This window comes from Anthonomus grandis, chromosome 8 (assembly GCF_022605725.1).
Source record: "Anthonomus grandis grandis chromosome 8, icAntGran1.3, whole genome shotgun sequence".
In the NCBI taxonomy this organism is placed as follows: Eukaryota; Metazoa; Arthropoda; class Insecta; order Coleoptera; family Curculionidae; genus Anthonomus; species Anthonomus grandis.
In genome coordinates this window covers 3,955,152-3,977,835 of record NC_065553.1, presented here as the reverse complement: position 1 = coordinate 3,977,835, position 22,684 = coordinate 3,955,152, and the positions used below count along the sequence as shown (strand labels likewise).

At 31.9% G+C, this 22,684-nt stretch overlaps 1 protein-coding gene across 3 annotated transcripts; it reads right to left on the bottom strand.

The window, feature by feature from the left end:
* Positions 1–6,850: 6,850 nt before the first annotated feature.
* LOC126739356 (tyrosine-protein kinase Src64B-like) lies at positions 6,851–19,355 on the bottom strand. Of its 3 annotated transcripts, none has more exons than XM_050445003.1 (9): positions 19,139–19,355; positions 18,884–18,987; positions 15,755–15,906; positions 15,334–15,611; positions 15,153–15,279; positions 10,169–10,325; positions 7,584–7,774; positions 7,230–7,531; positions 6,851–7,176 (listed from the first exon to the last, which is right to left on the bottom strand). In XM_050445003.1, the coding sequence occupies exons 1-9, from the start codon at positions 19,278–19,280 to the stop codon at positions 6,935–6,937; spliced, it is 1,695 nt and encodes a 564-aa protein (XP_050300960.1). In that variant the 5' UTR covers positions 19,281–19,355; the 3' UTR covers positions 6,851–6,934. The 3 variants fall into 3 exon arrangements, with proteins under 3 accessions (XP_050300960.1, XP_050300961.1, XP_050300962.1); XM_050445004.1 differs by having other exon boundaries at positions 19,223–19,346; XM_050445005.1 differs by having other exon boundaries at positions 6,996–7,166.
* Positions 19,356–22,684: the final 3,329 nt, after the last annotated feature.

The window sequence follows — 22,684 nt, the reverse complement described above, 5'->3', positions numbered from 1 at the left end:
CGAATCGACCGATTTAAAAAAATCAAACGTCAAAATAAAAGACTTTGAAAGACCTTTTAAACAAGCTATTACTCGATACTCCTTGCGTTTTTTTTTAAACAGTGGTTTTCGATAAATCCGTGGTGGGAAGTATTCAAATGAACACTCTGTATATTTAAGCTTCCATTTTGGTGAGATTAAATGTATACTGTAATGGTGAGAACCTATTTCATGAGCTATTCCAATATGCATGGGATGATATACAGATTAGCGAATGGATCACTACACATATAGAGTTCCTAACAGGCGAGATGTTGCAACGCCGCCGTCGCGACAGTACGCTGCACAGTGCTTCGAGTATATAGGAGCTTGGGACAAAAATCAGTTACTTCTATTGGGCTAAGCGTAATGCTCCGAAACGTATGCAACTTTGCACAAATAAAAGGCCCTTTCATTGAAAGAATTTAGAGAATTTAATATCTAATGTTACAGGGAAATATGCAACCAATACATTAAGAGCTGGACAAATAAAAATGTTGCTTTTTAGTTTTCTTATAAAAAAATAACAGTAACTTGCCGATTTACCCTATGAAAATTAAATTATTTACTTAACTTAACAACAATACAATTACACAACAAATTTAAAGTACACGATATCTATAACTTCCATAAGTGTAAAAGTTGATTTCTTTTTCGTAACCTTTAGTATGCTGGTATTTCTTACGAAAGAAATTTAGTCCAAAAAAAACTCACTTAATGTTTTAAATACATCACTATACATATAATGTATTTAAAACATTAATAAAAAGGTATATACACACAACTACAAATTTTTCTTTAAAGGAAATACGGCAAAAAATATTATAGATACAAATAATAAATGTAAAAAGTGGGAAAAAATAACTCCTAAATTTAGCAAAAAATAAACAGTACTAATACTAAGCATGAAAATGCTTTAAGGTTTTATGTGAACATTAATCTAATCAAAACTAAAATTTTTCGATTTTTTGTATTTCGAAATTTTTTTATTTTAACTAAAACTGAAAACTATAACAAAAAAATCTTAACTTAAAAAAGATATGGAAAATATGTACACATATTATATATAGGTTTAAGGAAAATTATTCTGAATCAGAATTATCGCTAAAATCACTGCTGACAGAATCTTCTTAATTTATGTCTATATCATCAATTAATGTCCTTTCCTCTCGTATAATATATTTTTCGACTTCCCGGTTTCGGTTCTGATTTTTCTTTGAAGTGACTGTCCTTTGCGATGATAAAATTGGCTCTGATGTTAAAAGTAGTATTTTTAATAAATCCATATTACATTTTGTTCTAGAATACTTGCGTGTGTGAAATAATCGATATTTTCTTGCCTCTTTATGCCTCGCTTCTAAAGCATCCTCGGAAAGTTGTCCTATAAGTAAAGGAAATGAATCAAGTATTTCAGATCCGTGTACCAGAACCTTATGCCTACTTGGCATGTAATACCAATTATATAAATCTAAATATAATTGTTTAGTCTCATCTAAAAGTTTCTTAAACTCTAGTACCTGAATGTGACAGCCACTAGAAAGAGTTCCAAGAATAGTCGAAAAATTTATTATAAGACGCTTGTCTATTCCTGTTATTTCAGAGCTTAAGTCTGGATTGTAAAAAAAGGGAGCTGTATTGCCATCGTTGCTTGACCCGTATCCTTGCTTTGGTTTGTTCATAATCAGGCCCATTTTTTATTTAAAATCTGACTGTATTTTCTTTTTGTTGTTTTCCACTATTTGCTTGTTTTCTGCTCCTTTAACTTGCCAAGATCTTATTTGCAATCGATAACTAATGTGAAGTAAGCACGCAAAAAATCTTATCCAGCAGTGTAATGTGGACAAACCAATGCTATAGTTTTCTACTTTTGAAAGACGGTTGGTATTTGGCAAACTCATTTTTTTCGGACTTGATCCACAGATGATGCATCTGGATATTGCGTTTGTGTCAGAGAGAATATTTGCTACACTACCATCCATCATAGTGAACAATATTTTAAATGATACTATACAAGTAGTTCCGTTTTGAAATTTTAAAATAAAATTATTAAGGTCATTAATTTTATTTCTACTTTGCTTGGTAAAGTGAGTTTCAACTTGAGGCAAGGGATTGCTCAAATTTAAAAGGGAATGGATTTTTTCATAAATAAATAGTTTTGGATTTTAATTCCGATGGCCATGTCTCAAAAAGATCCGATTCTTTATTGATTTGACATTCTCTGAAAAAAAAATATTTAAAGCTTCGTCGGAGACTGACGCAGATAAACTATATACGAAATGATAATATATAAATATATTAACAATAAAATGTAAAAACTACAAATGGTTTTAAGAGGCTTTTTTTATATGCCTTTTCAAAGTTTCAAATTTAAAGAGAAATATAAAATAATTGCAAACTACTTTTACATTTATTATGGTTAAATGATAAACGACTTTTAAATTTTTTAATACATGATATTAAAGTAAATACCTTGTTGTACACTGTCCATGTTTAAAAAAGATTTCAACTTTTAACCGCTTGTCTTGAAACACCAACAAAGTATACTCAAGTTTTAATAACAAAAAGGTACTGGTCAACACACGAGATTTTATTATTTTTGGCGCAAATATTTATCAACAAAAAATGCTATTTGCAATAACATTTTTGTGGAATAGTGGCTATTAGTTTGTGGTCTTTAAGATAAGGTATTTAAATACTTCTGAAAAACAAGTCACTTTTTCGATTTTTGTCCATTGGTCGAAGCACTGTGCGCTGGTGTTTTAGGTTCGAGATCGATTATTTCAAATTTTATTTTACTTAGCGTCTGATGTAGGTGAGGGCTGTACTATATTAGGGATGGTACAGACTAGTATTTTTTTGGAACTGTTCCGTTACGTTCCTGTTCCTATTCCGGAACAGTTCCAAATACCTGTTACTTAATAACAGTTCCAACCGAGATCGTTAAAACAACTTTGACACGATATAAAATTTAATTTAATACCTACTTTAAGGGGAAACGGAACGGTTATGAAAAATTAATAGTTTTGGATTTTGCGATGTAAAAGAATGATGCTGATGCTAAAATCGACCAATACGCCAAACGCCAACGGTTCCATCTTTCGTTTCGCCTACTCGTCTAAATAAATCCCCAATCCGGCCAATCCCCGTTTTGAGTTTCGTGTTTCGTCGAATTATCGTATAAAAAAGGAACGCCAAAAGGCAGTTTCCTTCGCTATTCTGTTCTCTCTCTTTTGCTATTCCCACTGTTCCGTCTGTAATCTGGTTATATTCTATTACTCCGGAACAGTTGATATCTTGGAACTAGTATTTTCTTAAATTTTAAATTAATACCTGTTACAGCCGTTACTCGTTTGGAACTGTTCCAAAAGAACTGTTCCTAATATTTTGTATCATCCCTAGGCTGTATCTCTTGCGACCCAATCTTAAAAAATATTACGCGGCATTGGCACAGTCTAACAAGTTGAAATCTATATACTTTGGCATTGGTATAATATTTTTCTAATGCAGGATTTACATGTGTAAAACCCGGATAGATTGGTAATTCAAATTCTTTTATGCTGTGCATTGCATATTGAAAATTAAAGCGTTGTTCTTATTCAAATAAAATTGCTTACTTCCAAAACAGTTTGAGGTAAAACGGAATTGGCAAGATTCAACGATTTTGTTTCTCAACTCCTCTAAATTCGTTGGCCTACTATTATGATTTTATAAATAGTCTCCTAAAGATTACCCCACAAATAAAAGCCATTTGGTGAAAAATTGGGAGATCTTGGAGGCCATTTGATATTACAAATCCCACTAATAAGGCGGTTAGGAAAAGTATTTGTTAAAAATTCTTTTACTCTAACCGCATTATGAGAAGGACAGCCATCTTGTTGAAAATAGACTGGTCACATGTCTAAGTATATCAGGCGAGTCTAATATTAGGGAGGAATTAAACAGCAGGAAGAACTTGGTGTTGTAGCAACTCAATTTTTTTGGCATTTAACGTACCATCAATGAAAAATGGCCCAATAATACCAGCCTAAACATTCAACTAATAAAATAATTAAACTGAAAACTTTCATTGCATCTGATTCCAAAGCCCAAAGGGTATCCCATGTTTTAGATTATTAGAGCATATGATGAGTTAAACTTAAAAAAATTGGATGACAAGAGACTTTTTTACGGAAGTCTTTCTATACATATTACCATCGTACGATACGATACGTATGTACCATCTGCATATTGGTAAATTGATTGAAAGGGATACCCATTTCAGTGAGAGAATGGAGCCTTGACGAACTCCCTGTTTCAGGTCACAACTTTCAGACTATGATATTATAGTACTTTTTTATTGTTAGTTAAGTAGACAGTTTGATTTCTACCAGTTTAATATGATCTTTTTAAAATAGCACCATTCCTTCGCAACACAAATGAAAGTATGTCAAAAGCTTTTGAGAGATAAAAAATGTTATATCTCAAAAGCTTTAGAAAAGAAAGTACCTCATTTTCGCTTACGGCATTAAAACACGTTGACTGCCAACCACGAGTTATCTCGGTTTTGACTAACTGTTTTACAGCCCCCAGTGCGAGTAAACTCGTGGCGTTTGCGTTGAAATTTGTGGTGCTGGACGCTCGCAATAGACCAGTAAAACACATTTTGGCATCATTTTTAAATTATATTTTCATCTTGTTTAGTACAGAGGAAGCAAAATGTAGTGATAAAAATTAAAAATGTTTTTAGTTCTATCAAAAAGCGGAAAAACATAAACTGTGCCTTAAAAATAGGAAAACTTAATTGCTAGTGTTTACAGATAGTTAATATAATAATATGAAGTTTACAAAAAAAAATAATAAAAAAAAAATTGTCTAAAAAAAACTTGTTTAGTCATTTTTACTTTAGTTGGTAGTCCTTAAAGCAATTTTCCACACATAAGGCTGTTTTTTTTCACAGACAGGACAGAAATAACGTGTTTCTTGTCGAAGTTTATTCGAAGTACATACAGGGCAAGCTCTTGTACTTAGGCATCATCGAGTAGAGTAGACACAAACATCTCTCTACATTTTAAAGATTTTATTCTGCTTCCGGTCGATTTACGAAACAGCAAGTAAGCGTTATGTATATATATTTGGAGAATATGCAATGCGATCTTTTTTGGCCATCTAATGGTTTTTCTTAGTGCGCTATAGTAACTTAGCATTTGATCGGACTGGTCGTTACTTAACATTCCTGCATTGTAGTCCTTTATTATACATTATATTAGAGTATTAGATTTCACAGAAACTCTTCCGTTCCTGTTGCGCACTTCAATCATTTGTACTTTGTGCATATTTGAAATCGTCAATACCTCTCGCTTGTCCTTCCACTTGCAAACTACTACTGATTTGCATCTTTGCCATATACATTCGCCTTTTTTTAGCTTTTTTAAAACGACATACTTTGGATTTCCCTTTCGATTACCGCGTAAGGTGCTACCAATATATGTTTTTTTCGCTGTCATGTTATTAGTTAAGCCTACTGAATTATAAAAATTATCAGTATAGAGTACATAACCCTTGTGTAAATAATTTTCCAATAAGTGAAGAACCACACTTGCAGCATGCCTCAAATCATTCTCGATAGCTTCTGATTTCCCGCAATATACTTTTATTTTTAGAACCATGCCAGCAAATTCGCATAGTTCATAAAATTTTACCCCGTACTTATGCTTCTTATTTTTTATATATTGTTTAAAAATAAGCCTGCCACGTTGTAAGATCATTGATTCATCAATGCATAAGTTTTTGTCTGGAACATAGTGATTCTGCATTATTTTGTTGAAATGAGCAATGACTGGTCTAATCTTAAATAAACGATCTTCAGTCACTCCCGAATTGTCAACGAAATGCAAAAAACGCAACAGTAACTGGAACCGATTTCTGCTCATAACCTAGCGCCAAAAGGGCATTTTGTACATGATATGTTGAGATCAATAATGCTCAATAGATAGGAAACTACATGGACCCATATGTAAAAGAATACCGAAAAATATTTGCAGTTAATTTGGGGTGTTTTCGACCCATCTGGTCAATCTAGAGGACCTTGTCAAAGGATGTTTTGCGATCTCCTGGGTCGCATACAAATTTGTTTGTTGTGCCAAATAGCTTAAAAACTCATTAGAAAAGAATAAATTTACAAGATATTTTATCGTTACTGGTTCTTGAGACATAAATCCAACATCATTTACCAAAAAATCAAAATGTGGTGGCTCCTCCTCAATGTCAACCCACTCAGGATCTAAATGTGATTCTTCGGGTGGCTGGATTTGATCCTGACCACTTTCACTTAAAGTCTGTTCACTAGACATAGGAAAAAACTTTAGGAAACTGTCCCACTCATTCTCATCCATTGCGGCAAAATTCTCAAGCTCACGGTCATTCAAAGGACGTTTTCGCGACATTTTTATGCTCAAGTATCTCAAACAACAATAAATATATGTCGAAAACAACTAAAAACCGTTAGCAATAACCAATAGTCCACACGTTTACAAGCCTAGCAGCATGCTAATACTAAACTGCCTGCTTCTGCGAACGAAAAAGGTTGTGCCGCAACGTGTTTATCATCTCTCCGCCTAACGAGTTATCTCGTGGTTGGGCGCCGCAAGAAACTTCTGCTCGGAGACGCCCGACCACGAGATAACTCGAAAGTTGTTTTTTTTTTACAAAAAAGAAATAAATATAACATATAATATTAAAAATTTTGATTTGAAAGCCATTTTGACTAATTATTTCAATTTTGACATAGTGGCGTCTGAGAATGGTTTTTGTATAAATGTCATTCAACGTGTTAAAAGTTTGATGAAAAACGAAATAGTCTCCTATAAACTGCAAAAATCTATCTTTAATATACCATACAATAGCTCCTTCCAAAATAGAATTTATACTAATGCTTAAATTATCTTTTTAATGGGGGTTTTCCCATGATTTTAGGATGGTCCTCATAAGGTATCCCGCGCTTTAAAATGACCGAACTCGCATCACCGTGATCTGAATACTTGTAACTGACATTGACGTCTTCAAAGTAAGCTTCCAAATCCCGAAATGGCGGCCGTTTATCCGGGATCTCATGCCAACATTGTAGCATCACGTGGTATAACTCATCAGGAAGGTTTTCCGGTTTTGGCATCCTGTAATTTTCTGAAATTATTTAATTTAAAATTGAAAAAACCTTTTTTTTTGGTAAGTATTACCTTCGCATACTAAATAATAAACCCTTAAGGGATCAGTTCTTCCATAAGGGGCGCAACCATAGGTGAACAGTTCTGTAAGAAATATGCCGTAAGACCAAACATCAGACTTGGTCGAGTATATGTTGTATTTTAATGCTTCTGGGGCCGTCCATTTCACTGGGAAATTACCAGATTTACTGATATAAACGGGAGCTGTATTACTATCTTCGGAGTTGAATTCTGGCATAAACCTGGCCAATCCAAAATCGCATATTTTTGCCACAAGGTTCTCCCCTAACAGTACGTTCCTGGCCGCCAAATCTCTAATAAACACCAGATTTGTTACTAAAAAGTGTATAATCTGATACAGTTTACCTATGAATAAAAAGTAAAGATTCTAGATAAGCCATTCCGCTGGCCACTTGATAAGCGATGTTCACCAAGCCCTCAAATTTGATCGTTTTCCCACTGTCTTGGCGTAAATATCTTTCCAGGCTTCCTTTTGGCATATATTCCTGGATAATGTAGTAAGGCTCGTTTTTTGTGCAAACTCCATAAAGTTGAACCTGGAAATATCAAAAGGTGGTTAAGATTTTAGTGAGAATGTTGAGCAAAATAGTAACAAGACTGATAGTTCGATAACAGGACTAGAAATTGAAGATAATGTACTTGAATGGTAGATAAAATTATATAACGTGGCAGGCTCTGAACACAGATTTAGATCTGGAGGATCTCCAGAAGGGAAAAAATCGGTGCAACTTGAGGCAAAGTTGGTATGTTTTGAATGTTATCTAATTTATTAATTCTGACAATAAATTTGTTGGAATTTTCATGAGTCATCTAAAGTGGTTATTTATGCTAAAAAAATTGCGTCCGGTTGTTATGCTGGCAGGATCGCTGTTCAGGAACTCGGCCCAAATATCGATAAGTCAGTGTATTCACTTGTTGAATCTCGGTTATGGCATTTGTCCTCCTGGGATGATGCCAGTAATTATTTTATTTAAAGATTGCTTGTTATCCAAAAACGATATATTTGTTCAATTCCAGGCATTTATTCCAACCCCTTTTTTGTACAGACAGAGTTTTAACTCTTTCCTATTTGTAAATATTTGAGAGTGCTTGCATGATACTCGGACAGCAGTACTCGGTAACCAAACAGGAATCAAATATTCCTTCCCCTTCCTCAATCAACGTCAGCATTAGTAAGAAAATCGATTTATTATGAGGGCATATCCACCTTTAATCACCATACCCTTCTATATTAAAAACTTGACTCTCTAGGACTTTAAAAAGATAGTTAAAGAGGCTGCTGTATTGGAATGTTTTGAAGAGATATTCTGAGAGGACAACACAGCATCTTCTCGATACAGGGCAACTTTTTATTTTAACAGTTTGTGCGCTATTTTAATTTGCGTATTCTTGTTTGCTTTTTTTAATTTACATTTCATATTATAATGTTTTTGTGTTTATCTTCTGTTTTATTTTGCATTTATTTGATTTTGACTTTGGAAGCAACGAGTATCAGAACACACCTAATTCATATTGGGAGCCTGAGATGGATTGTTATGGGAGAAATGCGGAACGGATTAATATTGTCTAAATCATTATGCAATTGTGGTTTTTTAGTTTGCCTCATAGTTTTTATTTCATGTCAGTAATTACTTACAGTTAAATCTTCATGAAACTATAATTTTTTGACCTAGCTTGTGCTCACTTAAAGGTTTCATTGCAATCACTCTAGATATTTGGGTCTGGAAGAATAATTATGCAAAAAATACTGATTCTCTAACAACTTCATCATTTTTACCACATTTCTTTAATAAATTATTGTCAAATCTTGAAAACAAATCATGAAACTATGATTTTTTTACGTAGTTTGAACAACAATACCAAGAAGTGAAAGATCTTACGCTAGAGGAAGACCATATGAACCAATCATTGCCAAAATAGAATTTACCTGTCAAAAGTTCAGGAGAATTTTGATACTTTGTCAAAGTTTAAAAAACTGAAAACTACACGTACTAGAAAGACGGATCCAACTTAAAATAAAAAAAATCATAATCAATGTGCATGAGAGAACCCTGTTCAATACTGATGAAAAGTTATTAAGCAAAGAGCTTAATTTTGAGATAATTTTTCGAAACCATTGGTTCTCGATGTCGTCACTGAGAGTTTCGCTATAAGAAAAAAAATACTCTGGACTAACTGGTAAGAAAACCACCAAAAACGAATATTTTCAGACAGGAACAAACTGCATTCAAAGATCTAAGAAAAGACACCAAAATCAAGAAGTCGAGGGAAACATTTACAGAGATAAGTATTCTACTTATCTCCTTGATGCATTGCGGACCAAACTCACTCCTCAACATATCAAAACTTGCAAAATTCATGTTGAGCACTATCTAGCCACTACAAGGGAATACGGACTCCCTAGTACGAAGATCATATTGTAGAACTACTTCAAGCCACTACTGTTAAACCCACGGATAAGCTAGTGAGCTTTGATGTTGAGAGATTTTATACAAATGTGCCTATCGGAGAATCCCTTAACATCATTAGGGAAAGACTCAGACAGAAGGCAATACTTACAGAACGCCCTGCACTTCCCCTGGAGGGAGTGATGGAGTCTTTTGCCTTCATAAGTCCTACTTTTAATTCAAAAGTGGGTTTTACGCCCTTAATGAAGAACTTCCGATTGGTTCGAAGAGTACGCTATATAGGGACAGATCAATCCAAGCCCAAGATGTGGCTACGATATGTCAATGACAAAAGTGATACAGAGCTAACAAACTTTTTGGAGCACATTGATAAAATTAGACCAAGCTTCAAGTTCACGATGGATTTGAAAAATTAATCATCAACAAGAATATGTATGAAGTCAGCATTGCCCTTCATAAATGTTCTTTTAAAGAACCAGAAGGGACGCACTTCCTAAAATGCATATTAAAGTTAAGTCCTACCAGTTTTTCATGTTGAATTTCCTTCATAACAGCTGCTTCAGTAAGGAATTCCTCGCCAGACATTTTGCCGTTACTATCGAGCAACATCTTTACGGCCACGACGACTTTGCCGCGCCATTTTCCCGAATAGACCTCCCCGAAGTTACCGGTACCAATTCTGAAAATTTAAGTTTATTCCTTCTGGAAATGTAAAAACCTAATTATCTCGCCACTGATTTTAAAGGTGCAGTGACCGTTGAGTAGCAAAAAAAAGTTTATTCGTCCGTGACCACGGTTTTTTACGACAGTGATTTTATATATTATCGAAAGCAGTGCAAAAGTGAGTTTTGTGAGATGGATAAAATGTTTATTTGGACAGTGATTTTCATGGATGCGAGAGCAAAAGAAACTATGCTCTTTTATTTTTTTTATCTCATCAGTGGTTTTTAAATAGTCGTCACCTCAATGCGTTTAAAAAATGTTTTTTATCCTTTAGACAATAGGTTGAGATAAGTTGTTTATCTCGACAGTGTATTTAAGGGGATTCGACGATTCAGTAAAGAAGGAAGAAAATATTGATTTTGACAGCTATTAAAGGGCATTTTACCTTATTAAGCAAAATATTTATCTCAGCAGAGATTTTAAAGGATCATTCAAAATCTATTTTTTTTTCATTTAGTAATTAAAAACATATTTATTTCGACAGTGATTTTAAAAACCTACACTGTAAAAAATCGAGTGTTAATTTTAACACGCAAAAGTGGTCTATATAGGTCCACACTAGTGCGTGTTAAAATAACCACTGGCAAAAAGTGGTGAAAAGTGGTTGTTTTTATTAAAAAAAAAACATTTATTTTACCCGATTTAGCGTGTTAATAAACGAACAAAAATAAAATTTAAAAAACCCCTTCCGTATTGTTAAAAGTATATTTTGAGTGTCAAATGTATTTAAATAAAAGTAAAATTTAATCACCCACTTTGGTTTAAGTTAAACTTACACAGGTACTTAAAATATTTATTTCGGGTTAAATATATTTAAAAAAAATAAAAAAGTACACTTAATTTATGGTTAATTGAGTTATAAAAAATGGTAAATTTAACTTACCTAGGGTTAACATTATTTTTATTAGTGTATTTTTTTTTATAATTGGAGTGTGTTAGCCGAAAAAAAACCTAGCGAGCACAATTTTTAACTTACAAAAAAAATATTTAAAGTATTTATTTGTTTAAATAAAAACTTGAAACTATTTCTAAATAATCTTTGGTACATATATTAAAGATTATTAAGGAAAAGTTTTAAACAAATACTAATTAACAAATTAAAAAGTAATTATTTGGCGCCTGGTTCCTTTTCGAATTTATCACCCCAATTATTACATATTGCAACTATTTCGGCTAGTCTGTATATATTTAATAAAAATAAAAAAAAAAACTAAAAAAAAAAAAGCAAAACTTCGTATTCCAAACGATTAAATCAAAAAAGTTGTTCTAAGAAAGGAGAGCAATATCTTTTTAGGACAAATACAAATAAAAGGCGTAGCAATCAATTTCTTAGACATTATCTATTAAAGAATAATATAACAAACATAAAAAATATATATTCTGCAACAAAAATATATAGGAACCCATATTTTGAAATATAAAACCTAAAAAATAATAATTGGAGATCAAATTTAACCTTATAACAAGAGTAGATTTTATACAGATGAAAAAAACACTTATGGCTTATGGCACGTATGGCTTATACATAAATCTCTGTCGGTTAATTCCATAAAAATGCAAAAAATGTAATTTTTAAGCTAAGATGTACTTTGGCACTATAAAAAAATCTGTTTTTTGAAAATTTGAAAAGCCTCGGAGCACGCTTACCTTTATAACTCAAACAAAAATCCAAAATAAACACTAAATTAAATTAACGATGCGGAGACGAGATCAGACAGGTCAGGTTCAGGTCGAAGCGTCAAGAAAGTAGAGAGACACAGGGTTGGTAATTTCACGACTTGTAGCAGTAAATCACGCACACGTTTAGTGTTAATTTAACCAGTTTTAAGGGTATATTTACACTGGACGCATTTTTTTTACCAAATAAAAATATAAAAATATTTTAGCACGGCGCGAAGTATTTTAATAGTGTTAATATAACACGCAAAAAAATAAAAATAAATTTAAGTCAATTTAACCACTTTAAAGTCTTCTTTAAGTATTAAAAAATACTACATAGTATACTTCATAGTGTTAAATTTAACACTCAAGAAATTTACCACGCTGTTTATTCTTTTTACCACCCTATTATTTTTTACAGTGTATAAATCGAATAATTTTAATATTTGTATCTCAACTTATTTTGAGAGTGATTATTAATAACTCATTGACCTAAAATTAAAAAAAAATCATCTTCCTTTCTAGTCTAGTTTTTATCTCAACAATGATTTTTATCATACTAATGAAGTTCAGCACTGTTGGTTCAGAACTTTTTTCAATCGGAGAAAAGATGTAGTGACGTATTGCGCAAATTAGGAAAAATTATTTGATAGGATACAATATCGGCTTGTCATAGATCAAAAAGATATACGCTCTGTGAAAACTTGTAGTGGAACCAATTAGCTGCAATTAGATTTGACGATGGAGTTACAAAGGCAGATAAAATCCTTAGAGGTGTAAAACAAGGATGTGTCCTCTCCCCATTTGTGTTTACCATTTACTCTGAAAACATCTTCTAAGAAGCTCTCGAGGGAAACAAAGCAAATGGTCCATGGATCAAAAATATACGATATGCAGATGGCACAGATCCTGAGAGCAGATAATATATATGACCTCCTGCTTCTGGATATAGTTGTAATAAGTAAAATCTGTATTGTTGTGACGAATTCATAATGAGTTACTTATTTTGTAATAGTTGGAATGCAAGGCCGACTTATGAAAATTAACATTAAAAAAAAAAGAGACCAAATTCGTAGCAATAACCCACAAATTAGATAAATTCCAGAATGCGAAACTATCAAACGATAGTGAAAACATAGAACAAGTAAAAAAGTTTAACTATCTGGCGACTTCCTTATGCGAAGAGTGGTCTTCAAACGTAGAAATCAAATACCGGATAGAAAAAGCGAGGAGCTTATTCATTTAAGAGTCAAAAACATCTTGGCGAACTCTGACTTCAATCTCAGAATAAAATTCACAAGATGTTACGCATGTGGTCCTTACTGTTGTATGGTATGGAAGGGTGGATTCAAGGTTAGCACATATTGATTAGGCTGAAAGCATTTGAACTATGATTCTATTGAAATTATTGAAGGTTTCATGGACAGCAATAAAAAACAACGAAGAAATTTTGAAAAACGATAGGAAGGCAATGTGAATTGCTGGACAGGATAAAAGACAGCAAAACAGCGTTACTGGGACATGTGTTTCGCAATGAAATGTACCATTTGGTCCAACTTGTATTAACAGAAATATAGGGAAGAAGGGGTTTAGGTAAAAAGAGGATGCCTTGGCTTCGAAATATCAAACATTGGACAGGAATAGAAACCAGAAGGCAATTAATTCACACCGCCAGAGATTAGAAAAATGTTTATCCTTACTTGTCATTTTAAGTGCTCGTTCATTCAAGGTCGTAAAAGTATAATCGTATTTTTTATTGGCTAATATGCAATTAAAGGATTTTGTAATTTTTTCCTTGTCAATTAGCAGCGATATAACATTTATATTGGGTGTAATTTTAGGTGTTTGCAAATCGCAATCTAGTAAAAAAAATCCTTTTTATCGATTATCCGAAAGCAAAAAAAATTATTGCCTTCCTTATGTGATTTCATTTTTATCTCGATTATAATTGTAAACTCTTATTGACCCCAAAAGCAATTTTTTTCAATTAGGTTATTTTGAGAATGATTTTAAGCAATCATGTGAAATAAATAATATATTTGTCGGCAGTGATTTTATAAGCGCATATCTTCTTATAAATTTTAAAACCAGAAAAATCGACGATTTTAGAAAAAAACACATATCGAACACTTTTCAATTCTGTATGTCATTATTTTAATAGTGATTTTGAAGTTATAATTTTATCGCAAAATAAATAATCTACCCATAGATTACTTCTACCTGACTTAATATTCTAGGACAATAAAGCATTCAGTGGGAGCTTTCAAACGATGTAGCGCGTGACTTCCCTTTCTATTTTATTTAATTTTTCAAAATGGCGTCCCACCGCCATTTTTTGCAAAATAAGCTAGGGACCAAAAATTAGTATTTTAGTAGCTAATGATGTGTACTAAATTTCAGATTTTATATGAACACATTCAAAAATTCAGGGGACAGTTAAGAGGCGCACTGTAAATATAATTATTAAGCTTTACACGTGTAAATAAAAATATCCACAGTAAATAAAAATAAATAAGTAAACGTATAAACGTAGTGAATCTTTGCTGGATCGTTTCCCACTTGTGACATTTTACGTTTTTACTTTTTTATTTGTTTATTTTTATTTACTGAGGATATTGTTAATCTAACCTTTGTTGCTAGTTGTAATGTGATCTGCGTAGGTGTAGATCTAGGTAAAAAGTTTTTTTTCTCATATTTTATAATCGTTCTTTTTATAAATTTTTAATTTAATTTTAGGTCTGATGATGGTGAGCGAAACACGTGTAGCGTTTAATAATTATATACCTATATGTTTAATGAGACCCTGACATGGAGTTTTTACTCTTTGTTTTGTTATTTAAAAAAATAGTTTATTTTTGTACCTCAAATTATTTCGACAGTGATGATTTTGATCATTAACCTAAAACTGGAAAAAAAATTTCTTTATACCATGAAGTTTTTATCTCAGTATTAACTCTACACTAATGTTAAAGCCATATCTCATTTGTAAGACTCATTGGCCCGAAATCAACAACACTTTCGCTTGTGTCGTAAAATATGATAAAAATCACTGCCGAGATTTTACCTACCTTTATGCAACTTGTCAACTATGCTTACCCCTACAGTGATCTTATAAATAAGTTACCTTGTGATAAGCTCTATTTCATTTCGTGAAATTTCCCATCTATCTCTATATCGGGACGAAAGGTACAAAGGCGGGTCCGGCTTCCTACAAGGCTGTATAAGTGTATCGCACAAACCAAAAGCATTTTCTACGATCAAAACACAATAAATATTTGTGTTTTCAACGAAAAACTATAACTTACTATGGTATACCGAGACCAACTCTTTTAATGAATCAAACGTTTTATTAATAGAAATGTAATAACACAGTTTCATATTTGACTGATATCCACTGTGTTGAACTGGCTGATGTTTAATCTTGTAGTGTTTTACGTGATATCCCCTCTGGGAATCCCAAGCTTTAATCGATAAGGAATACCCATCCGACTGTGAGGGTCGAATTAGAAATGTTCCACGAGGGTTATCCGGGCTCATTAGTAAGTTTTCTGCATCTTTTCTGGAGGCAGCTTTAAAAAACCATCTAAAAGAAAATCACCTTGAAATTTAATTAAATCCATGTTTTAGGATATGGGTTGACTATTAAAATGAACTGTTGTCTGTGAGAATAAACATAATTGCGGTCTAGGAGCTCCTCTCTATATAAGTAAATAAAATAAAACTCACTCCTCACTCTCGATACTGGATTCATATGCGACAAAGTTTGCTTGTACAAACCCCTCCTCAGAACCTATGTATGGTCCAAGGTGTTTTACACGAATCCACTTGCCGATATCTTCCAGGACTTCCATGCGATCTCCTCTGGCGAAACTCACGTCCTGGAAGAAGTATGAGGAGTTTACATTTTTAGTTTAATAGTGGCAATATAGTGTGAGTCAATTTTTTTAAATATTAAGAGTAATTTTTATATCTTTAAGGCGGTTAGTCATTTTTTAATGAATTCCAGGTATTTGAAACCAGTTGTAATTTATTTTGAAATAATGGTTTATCTTTTTCTGGTATTTAACATATATGTTCTACTACTGGCTGTAATAGAGCAACATTTCATTTCTAAATTTATTCCAAACCTTTTCTAAACCATTCTCTATGTTAATCTAGGGATTTTAAATAATTTCATGTGTCTTGCTGGCTTTTCTATTTTCTTTTGGATTGTTGTCAGGCTTTTTATTTTCTTGCAGGTCTTTTAAATAATTTATCATATCTCTCGGCGTTCAAGGACATTTTCAGTTTCTTCGTAATATTTGAAGTGATTTCTTTAATGCACTAAGCTTATGGCATTTTTTTTTTCAGGCATGTAAACTAATTTTTATTCCAGATTTTTTTGGCAATTTTCAATTTTAGTCTAGAAATTTGAAATTATTTCAAGTATCTTGCTGGCTTTTCCAATCACTCCTTGCTTGTTGTCACAGTTTTTGTGTTTTAAAATTCTTAAATATTTAAAATGTCTTTCTGTTTTATTAAGGGCATTTCAAATAATTGTTAATATCTTTCAGGAGTTCAATGATATTTTTAGTTACTGCCTGATATTTGAAGTGATTTCTTTATGTACTAAAATTATGTCTTACTTTTTCAAGGTATTTAAAATAATTTTTGTTCTCTAATTTTTAAATGTATTCCAAGCGTTTAAAGTAATTCTTATTTCAGATTCTTAAAGCAATTTTAAATTTTATTGAAATTATTGAAATCATTTCAAGTTTCTTGCTGGTATCTGTAAAGGCGTTCCTAATTTGTTTTATGATGTTGAAACAATTTTTGTGTTCTTAAGCTTTAAAATATTTAGAGTGACGCCCTAATTTGTTGCAAATATTTTAAGTATTTTTAATTTTTTCCTGGTATTTAAAGTCACTTCTTCAGTGTACTCTAAAATTATCGTTCATTTTTTTTCTGGGATTTAATATAGTTTTTATGCTATATTTTTAGGTTAAAGCATAAATTCTATTTCAAACATTCAAAGAAGTATACATTTATTCCAATAATTTTCGACGCAATTTTCATATTTATTGAAATTATTGCAGGTTTCTTACTGATGTCTGAAGCCATTCCTAATTTCTTCTACGGTGTTGAGACCCTTTTTGTGTTAAAGCTGTGAGTTTCAATTTAATCTAGGAATTTCAAGTAATTTCTTAAATCTGTCATACCTTCAAAGACATTTTCAATTTCTTCCTGGTATTTAATATTATTTTTTTAATGCACAAAATAAATTTTGCTTCTAGGTTTTTGAAGCTAATTTAAATTTAATTGAAAAGATTTCAAGTTCTTGCTCGCATTCGGCAATTCTTATTTCTTCTAGGTAATTCAGAAACATTTTATGTGTTCTTAAGTTGTCAAATATATAGAGCTTCTACTTTATTCCAGACATTTTAAGTAATTTTTCATACTCTTCAGCCTTTTAAAGCCATTTTTAATCTCTTTGTAGTTGAAGTCATTTCGTCAATGTATTCTGAATTTATGGCTTGTTTTTTTCAGGTATTTAAAATAACTTTTTTGCCATAATTCTACCTTAATTTTATTCCAATTGTTTTTAGAATTTTATTCCAGGTGTTTCAAATAATTTTTATTCCAGTTTTTTGAAGCAATTTTTAATTTTATTGAAACCATTTCGAGTTTGTTGATGGTATCTGAAGGAATTTCTTATTTCTTCTGTGGTGTTGAGATACTTTTAGTGTTCTTAAGCTTTTAAACACCTAGAGTAACTTTCCAATCTGATCCATATTTCTGGATTAATTTTTTCAATTTTTATTCCAGAAATTTGAAGTAATTTAAATGTTTTAAGCAATTGTAAATTTTAATTAAAATGATTTCAAGCTTCTTGCTGGTATCTGGTGACCTGAAGGCATTTCCTATTTTTTCTGAAGTGTCGACTTTACTTTTCTTGAGTCTTTAAGTATCTAAAGTGACTTTTCAATTTATTCCAGATATTTCAGGTAATTTTTCATATTTTCCAGGCCTTCTAAGATATTTTCAATTTCTTCCTGATATTTAAAGTGATTTCTTTACCGCACTAGGATTATAAGCAATTTTTATAAGTATTAAAAAAAATAAATGTTGCTTCATAACTGTGGCTTATTTTTAAGTGTTTTTTTCGGCAATTTAAGGTAATTTTTATTCCAGATTTTTGAAGCAATTTTTTATTTGATTGAATTCATCTCAAGTTTCTTTTTGTTATCTTAGACATAGAGACATCTTAAATATAAAGACATTTTTAATTATTTCTAGGTTATTAAGACACTCTTTGTATTCTTAAGCTTTTATATATTTCGTGATTTTCTATTTTAATCCAGGCATTTCAAGTATTTTTTCAGGCTTTCCGACTCATTTTCAATATCTTCCTATCATTTGCTATGATTTCTTTAATGCGGTAAAATTATGGCCTATTCTTTTCTTAGGTATATAATATAATTTCTGTTCCAAAATCCAAGCTTACTTTCGAATGTTATTCCGAGCATTTAAATTTATAGTAATTTTTGTTTCAAATTACTCAGTAAATTTAATTTTATTAGAATCACTAAAACTTTTTAAGTAACTCCTTTTATATTTCAGATATTTAAAGATATATATATATCCATTTTACTTAAGGTATTTGAAGTCACTCTTTTATATTTTTCGCATGATTTAATTCATAAGTTTTTTGTTACAAATATTTGAAGTATAACTAGGGTTTTAAAATAAATATTTGGAAGTATTTAATGCCATTTTTTGTATTTTATAACCAGACAAGTTTCAAAACATTGAGTTAAGCCCTTTTTTTAAATGAACACGTAACGTATGTTCATAAAACATATGTAATTATTTTACCTGTGAATCTGAAGCGCTGTAAGCATGTAAAGCGATGACAATTTTTTTAGTTTCTTCTTGTCGACGTTGTAGTGGTGGTGTCGATAGGTTTGGTTCGTAATGATCTATATTAAAATTTAAAATAATTACTTACGACGTGAGTTCAGCAATAAAAAAGGTAATTTTGCTCATACAGGGTGATGAAAATGGAGATTTTTTTTTCAAAAGCTGCTACAGTTAAAAAAATATATTTACAGAATTGATGCCTATATTCACCAAATCTTATTCCGAAAGGCCCTGTAGTATATCTGAATACACCCCGTGTATCTAGTGTAGCCAATGTACTCATTACAATCTCACCGGTATTCCTGACTTCGAGGCTGTCTTGGACACTTCCGCCACAACAGCACGATCCCATATTGTTGTTCAATTAAAGTTCTAAAAACTTTTTTAAAATATGATCGTAATTATAACTTAAATCTACGCCATAATACAATATGTCAAAAAGGATGTTATAATCAATTAGTGTGATGACGATAAAGTAGGAATCAATTAATATTCGGTGGTTAATTATTAGTTAATATTAATGTTATTGGAACATGTTCTAAAATAATATGAAGATAATTTACAAAATGAATTCAAATTACGCGCATTTTTACGGTCGGTATTACAGATATCTGTTTTATCAATGAAAGCCTTTGAAGTCTGTCTTCAGGCAGTTGAAATAATTTTTCGCTACTCCTACTCCTAGGCATTTGAATTTATTTTTAGGCAAAGTGCTTTTTTTAATTGTAATTTTTTAGTCTTTTATTGTCATTTTTAAGGTCAGTAAAGTAATTTTTTCCTTTCTTCCAGATATTTAAAATTACTCTTTGTTACTGTTCAAGGTGTATTTTTGAACTTCCAAGTATTTCACGAAGGTTTCTTTTACTTCGGCGTCGGTCCCAAGGCAAAACCATGAATGTGCAAAATTGGCAATTTTTACCTATCTACATTTTCAAACCCCTCTAAACCAGTTCTTGACAATGCCAAACCAACGAATCTGCAAGCATCATGGTTTTGGTGAGGGTAGCTGTACTGCCTTTGACGTATCTTAGTTTATATTCGACTGTTGCAACGCGCGTATCGTGAATGTGACACTTTCGTGGTTTTGGCCTTGCATTAAAAGTTTCAGTGTCAGTGAATGTGGTACATTCGTTGTTTTGACATTGTAAGTGTATGGTATATTTTGCAATATTCGTGTATAGATTTTGAGTAGTAAAAAATCAATTATAAAATGATAAACGTGACATCTAGAACAAAAAATTATAGATGGCGTTAGGTCTAAACATGAAAGAGATAAGCAATGTATGGACCAAAATGGAACTAAGATAATAATAATTATGGTTGACTTTGCATCAAAATAGAAAATATAATTTTATTTATTTTTCTTAGGTGGCCTGCGATGCAGGAGACATTAAAATTTATGACACTCTCCTACCAATACCGAATAGTATAACAGGTAGAGATAATATTTTTTGATATTAGTGATTTATTTTGAAAGCCAAGATATTGTTTTAGATTCAATTTCTGGCACCGATGCTCAAGAAGTCATACTACCTCTGGCTGAAATTCAGAATGTTTCAACTACCAAATCAATACTTGCTAGCAATGAAAATCATACAATCAATAATATAGCAGGTAATTTATTATCTTATTATTAGCAAGTTAATTTTATTATCTTAGATGAATGTCCAGAAGATCAAAAAGAAACACTATCTCATGTTAAAGAACAAAATATTGTAATAACTGAATTTGATAGTGATTATGACAACAGAGCATCGTCGTCAGATAATTATAATCCTGAAAATGAATATGATAGTACAAGCAGTTCTGCTAGTTGCTCCACTTGCTCTACATCCTCAAGCTCTTCCAGTTCTTCTAAGGACACAAGCGAAGAAACAAGTACGTTAAAAAATATTTAAAAATACAATACTCATTGCTTTTTATTTCAGAAAAACTTCCACTAAAGAGGAAGAAGAAAAACATTGGAACTTGGAAAAAAAATATCAGAAAACAAAAAAGACTTAGTACTACCATGCCCTTGTGGTGGCAAAGCGAAACATAAATGCCTCGAATCTGTTTCAGAAGAGAATAGGTCAAACATTTATGAAGAATTTCGGCAACTCTCATCATTAGATGATCAGCGGAATTTCATTATTCATCATGTTGAACAAATACCAAAAAAAAGAAACACCGGAAATCTAGAAACTTCCAGAAGGGTCAACACCTGTAATTATTTTCTTACCGTTGATGGACAAAAAAAATAAAGTGTGCCGCGAATTTTTCATATCTACACTTAATGTAACAGATTCATTCATAAGAATATCTTTACAAAAACGATCTTCTACTGGAACAATAGAAAAAGACCGCCGTGGCAAACATACTCCTGCTAATAAGTTAACTGAGGATTGTTTGCAAATGGTACGTGATCACATTTTATCATTTCCTGCAGTTGAGTCCCACTACTGCAGGGCTTCAAGTAAAAAAAAATATTTGGACCCTACCCTAAACTTGTCCATAATGCACAATATGTACAAATCACAATGCAAAGAAAAAAATATTCGCTCTGTTTCAATCGAAAGATACAGACAAGTTTTTAAAGAATATACCGTGGGTTTTTTCAAGCCAAAGAAGGACCAGTGCAAGATATGTTTGGCACAGAAAAATATGACTGGAGAAGAAAAAGAAGCGCAAGGACCAACGTTCCAGCAACACTTAAGAAGAAAGGAATTGGCACGCAAGGCTAGCAGTGCTGATAAACTGGAAGCAATAAACAATTCTACTATATTAGCATTCAATTTTGACCTTGAAGCTGTACTTACAACTCCAAAAGGATCTGCAGGACTTTATAACTTTTTGTTTATAACTTGACAGTTTATAATATTGGAAATCAAGATGGCATTTGCTAACTATGGGATGAAACCCAGGGTAAAAGGGGTTCAAATGAAATCGCTTCTTGTATCTATGAATACGTATTATCTAATCCAGAAGTAACAGAAGTTAGAATGATGTCAGATGGCTGTGGTGGCCAGCAAAAGAATTCAAATTTTGCTGCTATGTGTATGCAGCTCATTTCTGTTCTTACTAGCTTGAAAATCATAGATCATAAATTTTTCGAAAGCGGACACACTGAAATGGAATGCGATTTCATACATTCCAAAATTGAGCAGAAAGCTAAGCATGTCCCTGTATACATTCCTGAAGGTTGGGCGCAAGTAATACGAGATGCTCGTATGAAACCACGCCCATTTGAAGTGAGGAGCAGAAGCTTTGATGATGTTTATGATTTTAAAGAATTTGCAGCGCAAAAATTTGAGATGAACAAAATACCATGGCGTAAGGTTTGCTGGATTCGTTATCTTAAATCGGACATGACGAAGGTGTTTTACAAAATGGATTTTGAACAAGAATTTCATGACATAAACTGCATGAAAAAATTTCGAGGTCGACCAAAAACAGCGGAGTTAAAAAAGTCATATGAATGTGAGTTACCCATTACGAAGCCAAAATATCAGGATTTACAAAAAATGTGTTCTGATTTAATAATCCCAAAAGTTCATCACAGTTTTTACAAGTCGCTAAAAATTAATAATAATATTAGGGATAGATTACCAGAACCAGATGACCGTGAAAATACTGACTCAGATGAAAATTAAACCATTTCACTTTATACTCAAGCTCATACACATGTTTATTGATATTTCAAATCAATAAAAATATTGAAAATCATTGTGTCTTTAGGTTTTCTTATTGTACTGTAAGTGATTTGAAAGAAAATTT